The 16,928-nt window shown below is 44.2% G+C and overlaps 1 protein-coding gene across 2 annotated transcripts in view; it reads left to right on the top strand.

The window, feature by feature from the left end:
• Positions 1-1,951, top strand: part of LOC123188470 (ATP-dependent DNA helicase SRS2-like protein At4g25120) — a 33,929-nt gene extending 31,978 nt beyond the window's left edge. The window contains exons 27-33 of one of the 2 annotated variants that reach the window (XR_006494693.1): positions 156-249; positions 799-849; positions 1,029-1,091; positions 1,175-1,234; positions 1,351-1,413; positions 1,501-1,680; positions 1,805-1,951. Coding sequence is in view for 1 of the 2 variants with exons in the window: in XM_044600608.1 (XP_044456543.1) it covers positions 156-249; positions 799-849; positions 1,029-1,091; positions 1,175-1,234; positions 1,351-1,413; positions 1,501-1,590 (421 nt within the window). In the remaining variant the exon portion in view is untranslated. Of the gene's footprint in view, positions 1-155; positions 250-798; positions 850-1,028; positions 1,092-1,174; positions 1,235-1,350; positions 1,414-1,500 lie in introns of both variants that reach the window. The other variant, XM_044600608.1, reaches the window with a different exon arrangement.
• The last annotated feature ends 14,977 nt before the right edge of the window (positions 1,952-16,928 follow it).

Below are 16,928 nucleotides of genomic sequence, written 5' to 3'. Positions count from 1 at the left end.
CCAAAGTGGTCGGACCCTTCCTCGGACCCTGCGCAAGCGGGAGCTACATGCACCGGGCTGCTCAGAAACATACTAATATATCTGCAACATACTTTGCTATGCTACTGCATATTTGCTTAATTTTGTTTCCTTCTTTGGATTCATTCTTTGTACAGGTTCGAAATTGATGATAGAGCAGTAGTCTCACATATATTTCATCATTGGGCGAAGAGGCAGGCATTTCAAATTCCAAAGAGACTGCTTGATAAGGTACTGAGTTCTTAAATACATAAGAAAGGTGTCACATCACATGCCAATTGTCGGGAAAGTTATATTTCCTAGAAGCAGTGACGGCATCTGCATATATCATTTTGTTTATTTTTTTAGAAGGAAAATATAACGCACACAATTAATACGCTGGTGTTCTGGGGCAACTGAATGAAGTTAGTGTTGTCAGCAGGCCGAATTGATGTTATATCTTTTCATATGACAGTTTTGCTACTCCCTCCGTTCCTTTATAAGGTGTATTTGTTTTTCCAAAAGCCAAACGAGTGCAAGTTTGACCGAGTTTATAGAAAAATATATCAACATTCACAATATGAAATTTATATCATTTGATCCATCATAAAAAGTAGTTTCATATTTTATGTATTAGGTATTGCAGATGTTGTTATTTTATTCTATAATCTTGGTCAAACATTCAAATGGTTGACTTGTACGGAAACCAATGCACCTTATATTCTGGAATGGAGGGAGTATTTGAGAATGGCGACATGCTCATTCTGAACCTTATCATTGGCACTATCTTTATCCTTTCAGATCAAATTTGTGATTGATGAACGCCTGCGTGGTAAAGGATATAAGCGCAAGGTGACTTCACCCTTCTCTCCTTCCATCTCACAGCTCCATCATCCCGGTCATTATTTTCATGTTGGTTGGATCATCACCTATAGTTGTGCTACATAACTAATCAATGATATTTGCTTTTTACATGCTCTTTTTAACGAGAGCTTTTACCCTGAGAAGTTGACCTGCAAGTTCCTCTCCAGGATGTCTTGTGCAAGCTGAAGTCATTGTTAAGCGACGATGAAGCGCTTGGTTACGCAGAATATGTGAGTTAAGTCACTGTTTGGTTTATTAGCAGCAAGCTCTTTGTTTTCTTTCGGTAAATTCTTAACTAAATGCTGCGACTCAGGTTATCAAGTGGGAACAAATTCCAATTGACAAGCGAAGCCATTTGATGAGGGAGAGACAGGCAAGTCCTAAATCATTTTCTGTTGCAAACAAGTTGGATTTTCTTTTTATACAAGCAAGGCTTGTTATGTTAACTTTCACATTGAGAAGATCCTTACTTTGATGGTTCTCTTTCAGGAACATTTCCAGAAGCAGAGGATAGAGAACTCCATGGGTTCCTCGGAGCCTACACCTAAGCAGGTCAGTCAGATACATACACTACCTGCCTTTGGCTATTGTCTAGTTGGTGTACCATGTTGATCTTAAGGAGCGACATCCTCTGTGCAGATATCCTACCTCCGGAGCCTGGGGTGCACCATAACACCCACGTCTCGTCTCCATGCGTCCAATCTTATTGAGAAGTATAAATCGCTGTGACCCGTTCTGACGAGTTGAAGTCGCAGAGGAAGCCAATGGATAAACTAGCAGGCTCAGAATTTTCAGGTTACTGAGCTGTGATCGGCTAAGGTAAGTTAAACATTCGTGCAGCCGGCACATCAGGGTAAAATAATGAAAATATCAATAATAGATGATCGGATAAACTAGATGACACGGTACTTGGTAGCTCATGTACATAATATGTGAAGTGCAGGAAATGTTGTGAATCGATTGTGCACATCAGGGTTATATATACTTACTACTAGTATGCAAGTGGTCGGAACTAGTGTATATAATCTCTAACTGTTTCCTGCCCAAGCATTTGGTTGTGGATTATACATGCCTTTCTTTTTTACATAAAGAAAACCTCTCCTCTTTATTCCATGGTAACATTTTTTTTTTTGAAGCTCAAACGGTAGAACAATTGTTCTACGGTATTTTCTATATATTAATAAATAGTAAAGATAAATATGTACAAGTAAACTATAAAAGAGAAGAAAAGAAAAGAAAGTACAGGCGGAGAAGAGCTATCCAATTCCTGTTTTCTCTAACATGGTTGACCTATTGGAAGGAGTTACTGACAGTGTTCATTCCAGATGATCACTGATCCAACTTTGCAGACTAGTTAGATACTTTGCTTTAATCCTGTGCGCTAGCTGTTTTAGATCTTCTTTTAGCTTGAACTTCCAACAGTTGATGCTAGGGGCTTCTCTTCTGAAGATTTTACCATTCGTTTGCCCCCAGATGGCCCAACAACCTTGGAAATTATCTCCATGGCAATGTGTTTTGGAGGCAATCCCCTTAGCAACAAAATCTCATCAACACATGAGATGCTAAGTCTCTTTTGAGGGATGATACTGAGCCAGCAATCTTGTACAAATCCACAATCCTAAAAGAGGTGTCTTGCAGTTTCTTCAGTATGGCCTCTGGACTGCACGTAAACTACGCCAAGAGCGCAGCCACGCTCATTCGCTGCGAGGCCGACGAGGCTGCTCCCGCCGTCCAGCTCCTGGGTTGCCCAATCGTCGAGTTTCCCCTCACCTACCTGGGCATCCCCCTTACCATCCGACGACCTACTGCCGCCCAGCCGCTGCCCCTCGTCGACAGGGTGGCCAGGAGCCTCCCCTCTTGGAAGGCATGGCTGATGAACCGAGCCGGCCGCCTCGCCCTAGTAAAATCGGTCCTAGGCGCGATTCCGCTCCACCAGTTGCTTGTGCTTGCCCCTCCAAAGAAGACTCTCAAGCTGCTTGAAAAAATCCAACGCGGCTTCCTTTGGGCTGGCCGCCCCGAAGCCAACGGAGGACACTGCCATATCAATTGGCGCCGTGTCGCCTGCCCATTGTCCTTGGGTGGGCTGGTAGTCCACGACCTGGAGCGCACGGGCCTATCGCTTCGTGTCCGATGGCTCTGGTTCAGCCGCACCGACGATCGCCGCACTTGGAGTGGCTTGGACCTACAGTTCTCCGTTGAGGAGCGTGCCTTTTTCTTTGCCAGCACCTACACCGTCCTTGGCAACGGTCAGACCACGAAGTTCTGGGAGGACAGATGGATTGGAGGACGCTCCGTTCACGAAATCGCGCCGCTTCTGCACTCATGCATTCCCAAAAGGAGAAGGGAAGCTACGACGGTAGCCGACGGCTTGCCGGGACACCTCTGGGCGCGGGACATCCATGGAGTTGTGGGCATTCACGAAATCACCCAGTACATCTTACTCTGGCGCCTGATTGAGAGCACAACGCTCTCAGACACACCAGACCAGCTCGTGTGGAAGTGGACCGCGTCGGGCATCTACACCGCCAAATCTGCCTACATCGCTTCCTTCCACGGTTCGACGACCTGCGGCAACTGGAAGCTCACATGGAAGAGTTGGGCATCCCCCAGAGTGAAATTCTTCCTCTGGCTTGTCAGCTTGCATCGATGCTGGACGGTGGACCGCCTCGCCCGGCATGGACTGCAGCACCACAACAGTTGCCCCCTTTGCAGCCAGGAGCCTGAAACATTGCACCATCTCCTCCTTGGGTGTCCCTTCTCGAGGCATGTCTGGTTCGAGATCCTCTCCTGGATGCGCATGACATGCAGGCACCCGGACAATGAGTCTACCCTCTGTGATTGGTGGCATGATGCCCGGCAGGTCACGCCCAAGGCGATGCGCAAAGGGCTGGCATCCGTGACACTTCTTACATCCTGGATGATCTGGAAGCACCGCAACGATTGCATCTTCAACGATGCGTGCCCTTCCATCCGAACGCTAGTTCACAGCATCAAGGAGGAGGCCAAACTTTGGGCTGTGGCAGGCGCTGCTGGACTTAGAGTAGTCTTGCCCCCGACCTGGGATGTGCATTAGCTCATGTCCCCAGACTGTAATTCGCCTCCTAGGAGGGCTGTAACATAAAACACTCTCTCTTTTCAATACAATGAAACGCAAAGCTTTTGCGCTTTCCCAAAAAAAAGTTTCTTCAGTATTTTCATGGCAAAACACACAATCGAAACTTTCCAGAGCGAAAGATTTTCTTTTGAGTAAGTTTCTAGTATTAACTCGATCATGCAGCAGCGCCAGCCAGAAGAAAAATTTGTGCCTTAGCCTACAGGAGCTCTTCCACAGCCATTTATAGCTCTGCTATTCTTGTTGCTGAGGGCAAAGATGGTGATACATGGTGATAGAAGAATATTTGCTTTTTTGGCCCTTAGAAGATCAATAATCTTTTATCTGCTCATTGTAGTGGAGCTGAACCAGCTGCTGTAGTTGAGTGAATTGGTTATAAGCTAGTGTGGAGGTTACATTGTTACATTGTTTATTACAAGAGAGGTTACAAACTGATTTGGAGGATCAAGCATCAGACCAACAGATTCAACACTTGTAGCCATACCTGCATGCTCATGAGCAACAACATTTGCTTCTTCTCTCGGACTATGCTCAAACAGAACATGTGGGAATTCCCATGCCAAATGATAGCAGTCGTTGAACTCTGCAGCAGCCACAGATAAAGATTGTCCACCATTCCCCATGGTTTCATTTATCTCTATATTATCAGAGTTAACCTCAATTCGGTTAAACCCGATACACATCATTTCATCATGCACTTCTTTCCTATGCTCCCACCACGAATACCAACTTGTGATGGCAATAGCTTCTGGGAAGTCTCCCAGTCCTAGTATCATATGTTCATTAGCCGGAAGGAGAAGCCGGAACGCAAGCAGATATTCCCCCGCTCTAGCAGTCTCACAAGCTTTTTCAATAATGTTGATATTCTCAGTTCAGTCCATACTTCTCTCACCTTTGGACATAAGAATAGCAGATCTTTGACATCCTCGACACCCATATCGCATGTGGGGCATTGGCAGGAGGCCTTAGCATGACTGTTAGCAAGGGTTATTATGTTGTGAACACAAAATGCGACAGTAAAAAAAGAAGGAAAAATCTAAAGCCTTACAACAGAATATAGGGAAATGCTCACGCCTATTTTGACCCAAACCAATATTACTAATATTGGTGCAAAATCGTTCATGCATGTCAGTGACCTTCATATTTCGGAGATTACAGAAAATAAGTTGAACCATACAAGCGATGATCTTATGAAACATACACTCATTATTGAACTTGTAAACCTTGACGGTCTTAGAAAACATAGCTCTTTATTAATCTTGAAAAAACTTTAAGCACGGACTCACAATATTAATGAATAGCTAACTAACAAAATAGTCATAATCCTTGAACCTTAGCCAAGGGAGACTAAATATAAGACCTAGACGAGAACACTGGACTTCGATTCGACTAGCACTCCGCCGAACACATGAATTGCATCTCAAAATGCTTCACAAATACCCAAAATATGTAAGACTCGATATTTTCCTCATTGGATCGAGGAGCTCTGAGCTAGGTTTGCTTCTCGCGAGAAGACTAGGGCTTTGCTTTTGGAGATCGAGGGAGAACGATTGTAGCGGTAGAGAGATACAGATACGTAGCATCAATATACGTACTTGTACACCCATACGTAACACAGAGGCGAACCTACGCGTATTTCTTATCTTTTCCGATAGGAAAACACATACATTTTCCTTCAATTTTTGTTCTCGACACCGAAAAGACAAGAGCTCCTCTACAGTGTTTAAGAGTGTATTTGGTAGCATTCTCACTCTAGAATGGTTGTTCCCCTCTGAGACATACTGTACATAGCAACTGATGTTATTTGGCCACGGTGTATGTGCTGAGACATGAGCTAAGACTGTTTGGTACTCAGACTGTGTGATGCGGAGCATCCTACAGACATCACCATGTCAAGAGTTGCTTTGGCAAGTGACACGTGCGACATCTACTTCACATACATAAAGGTGAATCATCTCTTTTACACATGTTCACTTGACCCCTTCGAGGATGGTATATTACTTGACACTCCTCTCGCGTGCATGCATATGTATTACTGGAGCTTCTCGACAATGACGAGGAGTGCAAGCACAAGTGCACGCCTACACCATCTGTGAGGGAAGCGTGTGAACGGCGTTGGAAGAAAGAAGAAGACGGAGTTGTTGCCTGGCATGGAGCCGGACATCCGGACGACCAACCGGATCATCTGGGCATCAACCGGACGTCCGGGTTACCTCCCGAATCATCCGACTATGGCGACCAAAGGCACTCGAAGGCTTGACCTGAAGCTGGATCATCCAGAAGATGTCGGGATCATCCGGCCTTGCCTGTGTGCATGACGGGCCACTTGGCCTTGTATCCCCACCTAACTTACCCCTTTTCTCTTAGCAGTATATGTAGACCTCCTCCAGCTCATTTGTAGGATAGCTAAGAATATACCTCATATCATAGAGCTTAGCTCATCTATCTCCCCGTGTGCGATTCCTCTTAGGAGAAGATCCACAAGTGGATTCAAGGCCTCCTAGTGAGAAGAACCATCTCTGGTTGCCAAGGCCCCTAATGGAAAGATTCCTCCATGGAATTCAAGAGCCATGTTCCTAGAGATTTGGGTGAACTACCCTTGTATCTTTATTTTCCTTGTTGTTATTAGATCTTGATGCATCCCATGTATTGCTTGTGATTTGAGGAGTACTTGGCGGAATCTTATCCAATAGAGTGTTTTCCTCTCTCTTTTCTCCATGTTTTCCCCTCGTGTTCTTCGTGTTCCTCCTTGAATTCACCTCCAATTCATGAACATCGGGAAAAATCTCACCGATTAGGGTTTCTGTAGAATCGGAAGTATGTCTAGAGGGGGGGGGATTAGACTACTTCATCAAATAAAATCTTTTGTTTTTCCAATTTTAGTTGTGGACAGATTTTAGCAATTAGCACAAGTCAAGCAATCAACCTACACATGCAATTCTAAGAGTATAGTAGCGGAATGTAAAACATTGCATATGAAGGTAAATGGAAGGGTTTGAATAAGGCAAACACAACGGAGACACTGAGATTTTTGGCGTGGTTTCGATACGTGGTGCTATCGTATGTTCACGTTGATGAAGATCTCAACCCACGAAGGGTAACGGTTGCGCGAGTCCAGGGAGGGCTCCATCCACGAAGGGTCCACGAAGAAGCAACCTTGTCTATCCCACCATAGCCATCGTCCATGAAGGACTTGCCTCACTTGGGTAGATCTTCACGAAGTAGGTGATCTCCTTGCCCTTACAAACTTCTTGGTTCAACTCCACATCACGAGAAGGCTCCCAAGCGACACCAAACCAATCTAGGGGACACCACTTTCCAAAAGGTAATAGACGGTGTGTTGATGATGAACTCCTTGCTCTTGTGCTTCGAATGATAGTCTCCCCAACACTCAACTCTCTCTCATAGATTTGACTATGGTGGAAGAGGGATTTGAGTGGAAAGCAACTTAGGGAAGGCTAGAAATCAAGGTTCAAATGGTAGGAATGGAATCTCTTGATCTCAACACATGAGTAGGTGGTTCTCTCTCAGAAAATGAATGGTGAAAGTGTAGGCACGTTCTGATGGCTCTCTCATAAATGGACAAGGGGGTGGAGGGGTATATATAACCTCCACACAAAATCCAACCGTTATACACATTTGAATCATCTCGGTGGCACCGATTAGTTAAACTCGATGGCACCGATCTGTTCCAAAATATGAACATTGAGAATCTTGGTGGGACCGACTGGAACAACTCGGTGGGAGCGACTGGAACAACTCGGTGGGACCAACGTGCTAGGGCTTAGGGAAAACCTCGTCTCGGTGGCATCAATTGCATCAACTCAGTGGGACCGAAGTGAAGCAATAAGGGCAATAAAGAGTTGGCAAGCCATCTCGGTGAGACCGATTGCAATCCTCGGCGAGACCAATAATTGCAACAAGTAACAGAGAGTTGGCAAGGCCATCTCGGTGACACTAGTAGAAAAACTACTTTACGTGAGATACATTAGTCCCAGTTTGTAAACAGACTGGCACTAATGTGACCATTAGTGCCGGTTCCAACGGCTAGGCGGGCGGGCAGTCCCGGTTCGTGTTGAATCTCTAGTACCAGTTCATGCCACGAACCGGGACTAAAGAGGTGGTGGGCTGGTGTCAGGCTGGGGCCCCACCAGTCCCTTTAGTCCCAGTTCGTGGCACGAACCGGCACTAGAAGCTCACCTTTAGTCCCGGTTTGTGTCATGAACCGAGACTAAAGATGTTCCTATATAAACCCTTCGTCCAGCCCGCGATCGAGCTCTCTATTTTTCCCCTTTCCTCTCATCTCTGTTCTTTCCCAAAGCTCGAGCTCATCTTTCATTTTGCCCAAAATTTGTCAAGATTTGAAGGCCCCCCATCCATCAAAGTGATCACAAAGGTTAGCAATTTTGTCCTTTCATCTCTCATTGCTAGATTAGCGCTTGCAATGCTCTATAAGTATAGGGATTTGTGGGTTTTAGTTTGGGAGTAATTATATGTGGTATTTTATTTGATTTATATGCAATCTGAGCTCAAATTAACTCTTAGTTTGCATATGTAGGTGTGGTTTACTTAGGGCCTTCCCGTCCTCGTCCTAACCACCGTCGATCGCTCGCACCGTCCCATCGCCGGCACCACCTTGGTGAGCCTCTTGTTCTTATCGTTTTATATAAAAAAAATCATGTTTGTGTGATTTAGATATATAGTTGCTTGTATAATTTTCTTACCCGTATGTTGTTTGTTATACATAGTGGCATGGTTTTGATATCCGTCCCTGTCGGCCCTCGTCCGGTTTATGATTTGGATGTGGTATATTCTCTTTTATAACTATTAGTTGCATTTCGTGTTTATGACAAATTATGCCCATCAAGTTGACATAGATATTTTTATCTAGGAGGTATGTGAACCAGAAATTCCAACCGACCCTCTTGTCGAGAGGTTAAATTTAGTTGAAAAAGAAAACAAGTATTTGAAAGAAAAATTGAAAAGAATTGTAGAAGAGAAGATGAAACTGGAGTTGTATGTTGCCGATGCTGCCGATGATCACAAGATCAAGATGGAGAAAATGCGCTCGAAGATTAGAAATGAAGGAAATATGCCCTAGAGGCAATAATAAAGTTATTATTTATTTCCTTATATCATGATAAATGTTTATTATCCATGCTAGAATTGTATTAACCGGAAACATAATACATGTGTGAATACATAGACAAACAAAGTGTCACTAGTATGCCTCTACTTGACTAGCTCGTTAATCAAAGATGGTTATGTTTCCTAACCATGAACAAGGAGTTGTTATTTGATTAACGAGATCACATCATTAGGTGAATGATCTGATTGACATGACCCATTCCATTAGCTTAGCACCCGATCGTTTAGTATGTTGCTATTGCTTTCTTCATGGCTTATACATGTTCCTATGACTATGAGATTATGCAACTCCCGTTTGCCGGAGGAACACTTTGTGTGCTACCAAACGTCGCAACATAACTGGGTGATTATAAAGGAGCTCTACAGGTGTCTCCAAAGGTACATGTTGGGTTGGCGTATTTCGAGATTAGGATTTGTCACTCCGATTGTCGGAGAGGTATCTCTGGGCCCTCTCGGTAATGCACATCACATAAGCCTTGCAAGCATTGCAACTAATGAGTTAGTTGTGAGATGATGTATTACGGAACGAGTAAAGAGACTTGCCGGTAATGAGATCGAACTAGGTATTAAGATACCGACGATCGAATCTCGGGCAAGTAACATACCGATGACAAAGGGAACAACGTATGTTGTTATGCGGTCTGACCGATAAAGATCTTCGTAGAATATGTAGGAGCCAATATGAGCATCCAGGTTCCGCTATTGGTTATTGACCGGAGACGTGTCTCGGTCATGTCTACATTGTTCTCGAACCCGTAGGGTCCGCACGCTTAAGGTTTCGATGATAGTTATATTATGAGTTTATGAGTTTTGATGTACCGAAGTTAGTTCGGAGTCCCGGATGTGATCATGGACATGACAAGGAGTCTCGAAATGGTCGAGACATAAAGATTGATATATTGGACGGCTATATTCGGACACCGGAAGTGTTCCGGGTGATTTCGGAGAAAACCGGAGAGCCGGAGGGTTACCAAAACCCCCCCGGGAGAAGTAATGGGCCATATGGGCCTTAGTGGAGAGAGAGAGGGGCTGCCAGAGGTGGGCCGCGCGCCTCCTCCCCCCTGGTCCGAATTGGACTAGGAGAGGGGGGAGGGGGGGCGGCGCCCCCCTTTCCCTCTCCCTCCCCACTTCTTTCCCCCTCCTAGTAGGAGTCCTACTCCTACTAGGAGGAGGACTCCTCCTGGCGCACCTATAGGGGCCGGCCGGCCTCCTCCCCTTGCTCCTTTATATACGGGGGCAGGGGGCACCGCTAGACACACAAGTTGATCTTCGTGATCGTTCCTTAGCCGTGTGCGGTGCCCCCCTCCACCATATTCCACCTCGGTCATATTGTAGCGGTGCTTAGGAGAAGCCCTGCGATGGTAGAACATCAAGATCGTCACCACACCGTCGTGCTGACGGAACTCCTCCCCGACGCTTTGCTGGATCGGAGCCCGGGGATCGTCATCGAGCTGAACGTGTGCTAGAACTCGGAGGTGCCGTAGTTTCGGTGCTTGATCGATCGGGCCGTGGAGATGTATGACTACATCAACCAAACACTTCCGTTGTTGATCTACAAGGGTACGTAGATCACACTCTCCCCTCTCGTTGCTATGCATCACCATGATCTTGCGTGTGCGTAGGAATTTTTTTGAAATTACTACGTTCCCTAACAAGAAAGATTAGAAAATATGCCATTGATAGTGAGGCTTGGTATCATTATGCTGTTGGATCAATTGTTACCTTAGTTGTGATCTTGATCGCATTTGTTGTTGCATTTAAAAGCTTTAGCTAGACAATGTGTATGTTGTTTTATGAGAATAAGTGTGTATGAACTTGTATTAAGTTGGTCTTTTCGGTGTTGTGTAATGAAGATGAGCCGGCAATGAATGTACGATGACCGATGCTCTCCCCAGTTCATTAATGGTGTGCATACTTTTCTTCTTGCGGCTGAGGCAAACAAGCGGGCAGATGGTTTTATATGTTATCCATGTGCTGTCTGTAAGAATGATCAAAATTGCTCTAAGTCAAGAACCATTCACGTCCACCCATTTGAGTCTGGTTTCATGCCCCACTATAATGTTTGGACCAAGCACGGAGAAAGAGGGGTTATGATGGAAGACAATGAAGAAGAAGAGGATGACGACAGCTATCCTAGCCATGGGTCCCTGAATATGATGGTACAACAATGGGGGAAGAAGCCGAAGAAGAGGCATCATATGAGCCCGCTGATGATCTTGGTTGGGCCATTGCCGATGCAAAGAAAAATTGCGCAAGTGAAAAGGAGAGGCTGAAGTTGCAGAGCATGTTAGAGGATCACAAAAAATTGTTGTACCCAAATTGCGAAGCTGACAAGAAAAAGTTGGGCACCACACTGGAATTGTTGCAATGGAAGGCAGGGAATGGTGTATCTGGCAAGGGATTTGAAAAGTTGTTGGTAATGTTAAAGAAGATGCTTTCAAAGGACAACGAATTACCTGACAGTACGTACGAAGCAAATAAGGCTGTCCGCCCTCTAGGATTAGAAATGCAGAAGATACATGCATGCCCTAATGATTGCATCCTCTACCGTGGTGAGTAGGATTTGAATGCATGCCCGGTATGCAGTGCAATGCGCTATAAGATCAGCCGCGATGACCCTGGTGATGTTGAGGGCGAGCGCCCTAGGAAGAAGATTTCTATCAAGGTGATGTGGTATGCTCCTATATTACCATGGTTGAAATGTTTGTTCCAAAACAAGGAGCATGCCAAATTGATGTGATGGCACAAAGAAGATCGTAAGAAAGACGGGAAGTTGAGAGTACCCGCTGACGGGTCGCAGTGGAGAAGAATCGAGAGAAAGTGGGAGGACTTTGCAGATGACGCAAGGAACGTATGGTTTGGTCTAAGCGTAGATGGCATTAGTCCTTTTGGGAAGCAGAGCAGCAATCATAGCACTTGGCCTGTGACTCTATGTATGTATAACCTTCCTCCTTGGTTGTGCATGAAGCGGAAGTTCATTATGATGCCAGTGCTCATCCAAGGCCCTAAGCAACCCGGCAACGACATTGATGTGTACCTAAGGCCATTAGTTGAGGAACTCTTACAACTGTGGAATGAAAAAGGTGTACGTGTGTGGGATGAGCACAATCAGGAGGAGTTTGACCTACATGCGTTGCTGTTTGTGACCATCAATGATTGGCCTGCTCTCAGTAACCTTTCAGGACAGACAAACAAGGGATACCGCGCATGCACGCACTGTTTGGATGATACCAACAATATATATTTGAATAATTGTAAGAAGAATGTGTACCTGGGACATCATCGATTTCTTCCGAGCAGGCATCCCGTAAGAAAGAAAGGCAAGCATTTCAAAGGTGAGGCAGATCACCGAAAGAAGCCTCGCCACTATACTGGTCATGATATACTTGATATGGTCAAGGATTTAAAAGTAATCTTTGGAAAGGGTCCTGGCGGACAATCTATTCCGAATGACGCCGACGAATGCGCACCCATGTGAAAGAAGAAATCTATATTTTGGGACCTACACTATTGGAAAGACCTAGAGGTCCGCTCTGCAATCGACGTGATGCACGTGACGAAGAATCTTTGCGTGACCCTGCTTGGCTTCTTGGGCGTGTATGGGAAGACAAAAGATACACCAGAGGAACGGCAGGACCAACAACATATGCACGGAAAAGACGGCATACATCAGGGTCATGCCAGCTATGCTCTTACCAAAGAAGAGAAGGAAATCTTCTTTAAATGCCTGCTCAGTATGAAGGTCTCGTCTGGCTTCTCATCGAATATAAATGGAATAATAAATATGGCAGAGAAAAAGTTCCAGAACCTAAAGTCTCATGACTGCCACATGATTATGATGCAACTGCTTCCAGTTGCATTGAGGGGCTTCTACCGGAAAACTTTCGATTAGCCATTGTGAAGCTATGTGCATTCCTCAATGCACTCTCAGAAGGTAATCGATCCAGAAATCATACCAAGGTTAGAGAATAATTTGGTGCAATGTCTTGTCAGTTTCGAGTTGGTGTTCCCACCATCATTCTTCAATATCATGACGCACGTCCAAGTTCACCTAGGCGAAGAGATTGCCGTTCTGGGTCCTGTATTTCTACATAATATGTTCCCCTTTGAGAGGTTCGTGGGAGTCTTAAAGAAATATGTTCTTAACCGTGCTAGGCCAGAAGGAAGCATCTCCAAGGGCCATGAAAATGAGGAGGTCATTGAGTTTTGTGTTGACTTATTCCTGATCTTAAGCCGATTGGTGTTCCTGAATCGCGGCATGAGGGCAGACTGGGTGGAAAAGGCACGCTAGGATCGAAAGCAATAATATGTGTGGACGGGCATTCTCTCACTCAAGCACACTACATAGTTGTACAACATTCCGCCTTGGTGGCTCCGTATATCGAGGAACACAAGAATATTCTACGCTCCAAACACCTGGAGCAGTCTAACCACTGGATTACACGTGAACAAACCGGGACTTTCGCCGGTTGGTTGCAGACATGTGCCATGCATGACGACGCTGTTGAAGATGACCTGTACTTGTTGTCCCAGTTACCATCTTCGAATATAATGACTTTCAAAGGGTACGAGATAAATGGGAATACATTTTACACGATCGCCCAAGATAAAAAGAGCACCAACCAAAACAATGGTGTCCGCTTTGATGCATCAACCAAGAGGGGAAATGACACATATTATGGTTACATAGAGGAGATATGGGAACTTGACCATGGACATGGTTTGAAGGTCCCTTTGTTTCGGTGCAAATGGGTCAATCTGACAGGAGGCGGGGTAATGGAAGACCCGCAGTACGGAATGACAACAGCGGATCTCAACAATCTTGCATACGCAGACGAACCATTCGTCCTAGCCAATGATGTGGTGCAGGTTTTCTATGTGAAGGACATGCCTACCAAGCCGAGAAAAAGAAAAGATAAGGAAGCGAATACATCATATGATGAGCCAAAGCGCCACTTAGTTTTTTCAGGGAAAAGAAACACCGTGTGAGTGGAGGACAAGGCAGACATGTCAGAAGATTATGAAAAGTTTCATGAAATTGCTCCCTTCACAGTGAATATTGACCAAAGCATCCAGTTAAATGATGAGGATTGTCCATGGTTACGGTGCAAAGGGACACACGCGAAGAAAAAGTTTGACACCCAAAGATCCCACTCTTGGATGTGACCGGCTTCACTCACATCACTTTCTTATCTAGTGAGTTTCCGGACTGATATATCTGGAAAGTCCCACTTTGGACAAACCGGAGGGAATCTTTGTAATAGTTAGGGTGGTTATGTGTTTTGGCATTTGAAACGCGAAGAAATATTATGTACAAACAAATATTATGTAAAAACTTGACGCACTTCATGTGCAAAATGGACAATCTCTTTTGAAGTATCAGGGTTTCAGTCGAAAACTCATCTATTACAAAGGCATTTCATTTTTTCAAACTTATTTCAACTCCAGACTTTTTGTGCGTTCAGTATGCACCATTCAAAGCCACACCATCAATTTTCAATCCTTACTGCTATTTTCATGCATTTACTGATTTTTTAGCTAAACGACCATGTAATTAAAAAGCACTACAAAAAGAACTTTGAAAAGGTGAAAGTTGGCATGGTATCATCATTTCACCCACATAACATGTGCTAAAAAGTTGAGAGGGTTACGACAAAAACTGGATGCACTTCGTGTACAAAATGGACAATCTCTTTTGAAGTATCAGGGTTTCGGATGAAAACTCATCTGTTACAACGACATTTCATTTTTAGAACTTATTTCAACTTCAGACTTTTTGTGCATTCAGTATGCACCATTCGAAGCCACGTCATCAATTTTCAACCCTTTCTCACTTCATTTGCTATTTCTCATTCATTTATTGATTTTTTGAGCTAAACGACCCTGAAATTGAAAAGCACTACAAAATGAACTCTGAAAAGATTGAAAGTTGGCACGGTACCATCATTTCACCCACATAGCATGTGATAAAAAGTTGAGAGGGTTACGGCAAAAACTGGATGCACTTCGTGTACAAAATGGACAATCTGTTTTGAAGTATCAGAGTTTCGGACGAAAACTCATCTATTATAAAGGCATTTCATTTTTTAAAATTTATTTCAACTCCAGACTTTTTGTGCGTTAAGTATGCACCATTCGAAGCCATGTCATCAATTTTCAACCCTTTCTAACTTCATTTTGCTATTTTTCATGTATTTACTGATTTTTTGAGCTAAAGGACCCTGAAATTGAAAAGAACTACAAATGAACTCTGAAAAGGTTAAAAGTTGGCATGGTATCATCATTTCACCCACACATGTGCTAAAAAGTTGAGAGGGTTACGGCAAAATCTGGATGCACTTCATGTACAAAATGGACAATCTCTTTCAAAGTATCAGGGTTCGGACGAAAACTTGTCTATTACAAAGGCATTTTATTTTTTAAGTAACCTTAGAATTACCAAATTGAATATAATGATAAAACACACTAATATTAAAAAGCAGAAAAAGAATCACTAAAAATATATTTTTAAAGTAAAGTTACTCACAAACTAGTGATTCACACAAATTTCAAATAGTTGAAATTTAAACTATTCAAATTTGAAAACTACTGGCACTGACAGAAAGTTTATAATTTTTTTTACCTCAAGCAAAAAGATTCACAAAGAAACTCTAAATAAATAAAAAAACTACTCAGAAACAAAAGGAAATAAATAAAGCAAAAAACAAAAAATAAGTAAATTAAAAAAGCCCGCCTACTGAACCACCACAACCTGCATACGACTAGAAACCCAACCTCTAGTTGGGCCAGGATGCAGGCCTGCAAGGCCCAGTAGGCCCAACAGGGCAGCACAGGTGCGGTAGGCCCAGAAGGCCTACATTAGAGAGGACCTCGATGGAGAGGCTGCGTCGGGGCTTATAAACAAGTGCTGGCTCCTCTCAACTAGCGAGGTGGGACTTAACATCCACTATGCCCCTTGCCTGGCAGCACATTACCTTTAGTCGCGGTTGGTGGCTTCAACCGCGACTAAAGGGTGGTCTTTAGTCGCGGTTGGAGCCACCAACCGGGACTGAAGGCCCGTCTTCCCGCCGCTTGCCAAAATTGACCTTTAGTCCCGGTTGGTGGCTCCAACCGGGACTAAAGGTGCCTCCTATATAAGCAGCACTTACGAAAATTTCACCAAATCCTTCATTCTTCTCGACGACACCGAACGCCACCACACCGCTAGGCTGCCGGAGCTCGCCATCATCGTTCGTCTGCGCGCCCCTGCCCCTCGACGTCGCCGTCTGTCCGTCTGCGCCCCTACCCCACCTCGATGCCACCGTTCATCCGCGCCTCTGCTGCACCTCGATGTCGTGGCCGTCGCGCCCCTGCACCTCGCCGTCGCCATCCTTCCACGCCCCTACTCCTCGACATCGCCGTCCGCCCGTCCGTGCCCCTACTGCACCTTGACGCCGTCGTTCGTCCGCTGTGAGCTCGCGCGGCCGCCCACTTCGGCAATTTTTTTCACTAGTTTTTTTATACATGTATGCACATGAATGTTTGATGTTTTATTTAGATGTTTTAGTTGTTTTAGATGATTATATAGTACAGATGTATCTATAGAATTTTTTTCACTATACATGTTGGTATATTAGTATATATGTATGTATGGAAAAAAGTTCAGGAAATTTTGACATTTGAGGAATTAATTAGTATATTTGTATATATGTATGTATAGAAATTAATTAGTTTAGATGTTTTAGATGATTATTTTGTCACTAGTATATATGTATGTATGAATGCATGTTAGATGGATATAATTAGTGTTTAATTAGTATATAATGTT

This window comes from Triticum aestivum, chromosome 2A (assembly GCF_018294505.1).
Source record: "Triticum aestivum cultivar Chinese Spring chromosome 2A, IWGSC CS RefSeq v2.1, whole genome shotgun sequence".
NCBI lineage: Eukaryota > Viridiplantae > Streptophyta > Magnoliopsida > Poales > Poaceae > Triticum > Triticum aestivum.
The sequence above is the reverse complement of the archived record's forward strand: the minus strand, read 5'-3'. Positions and strand labels throughout refer to the sequence as shown.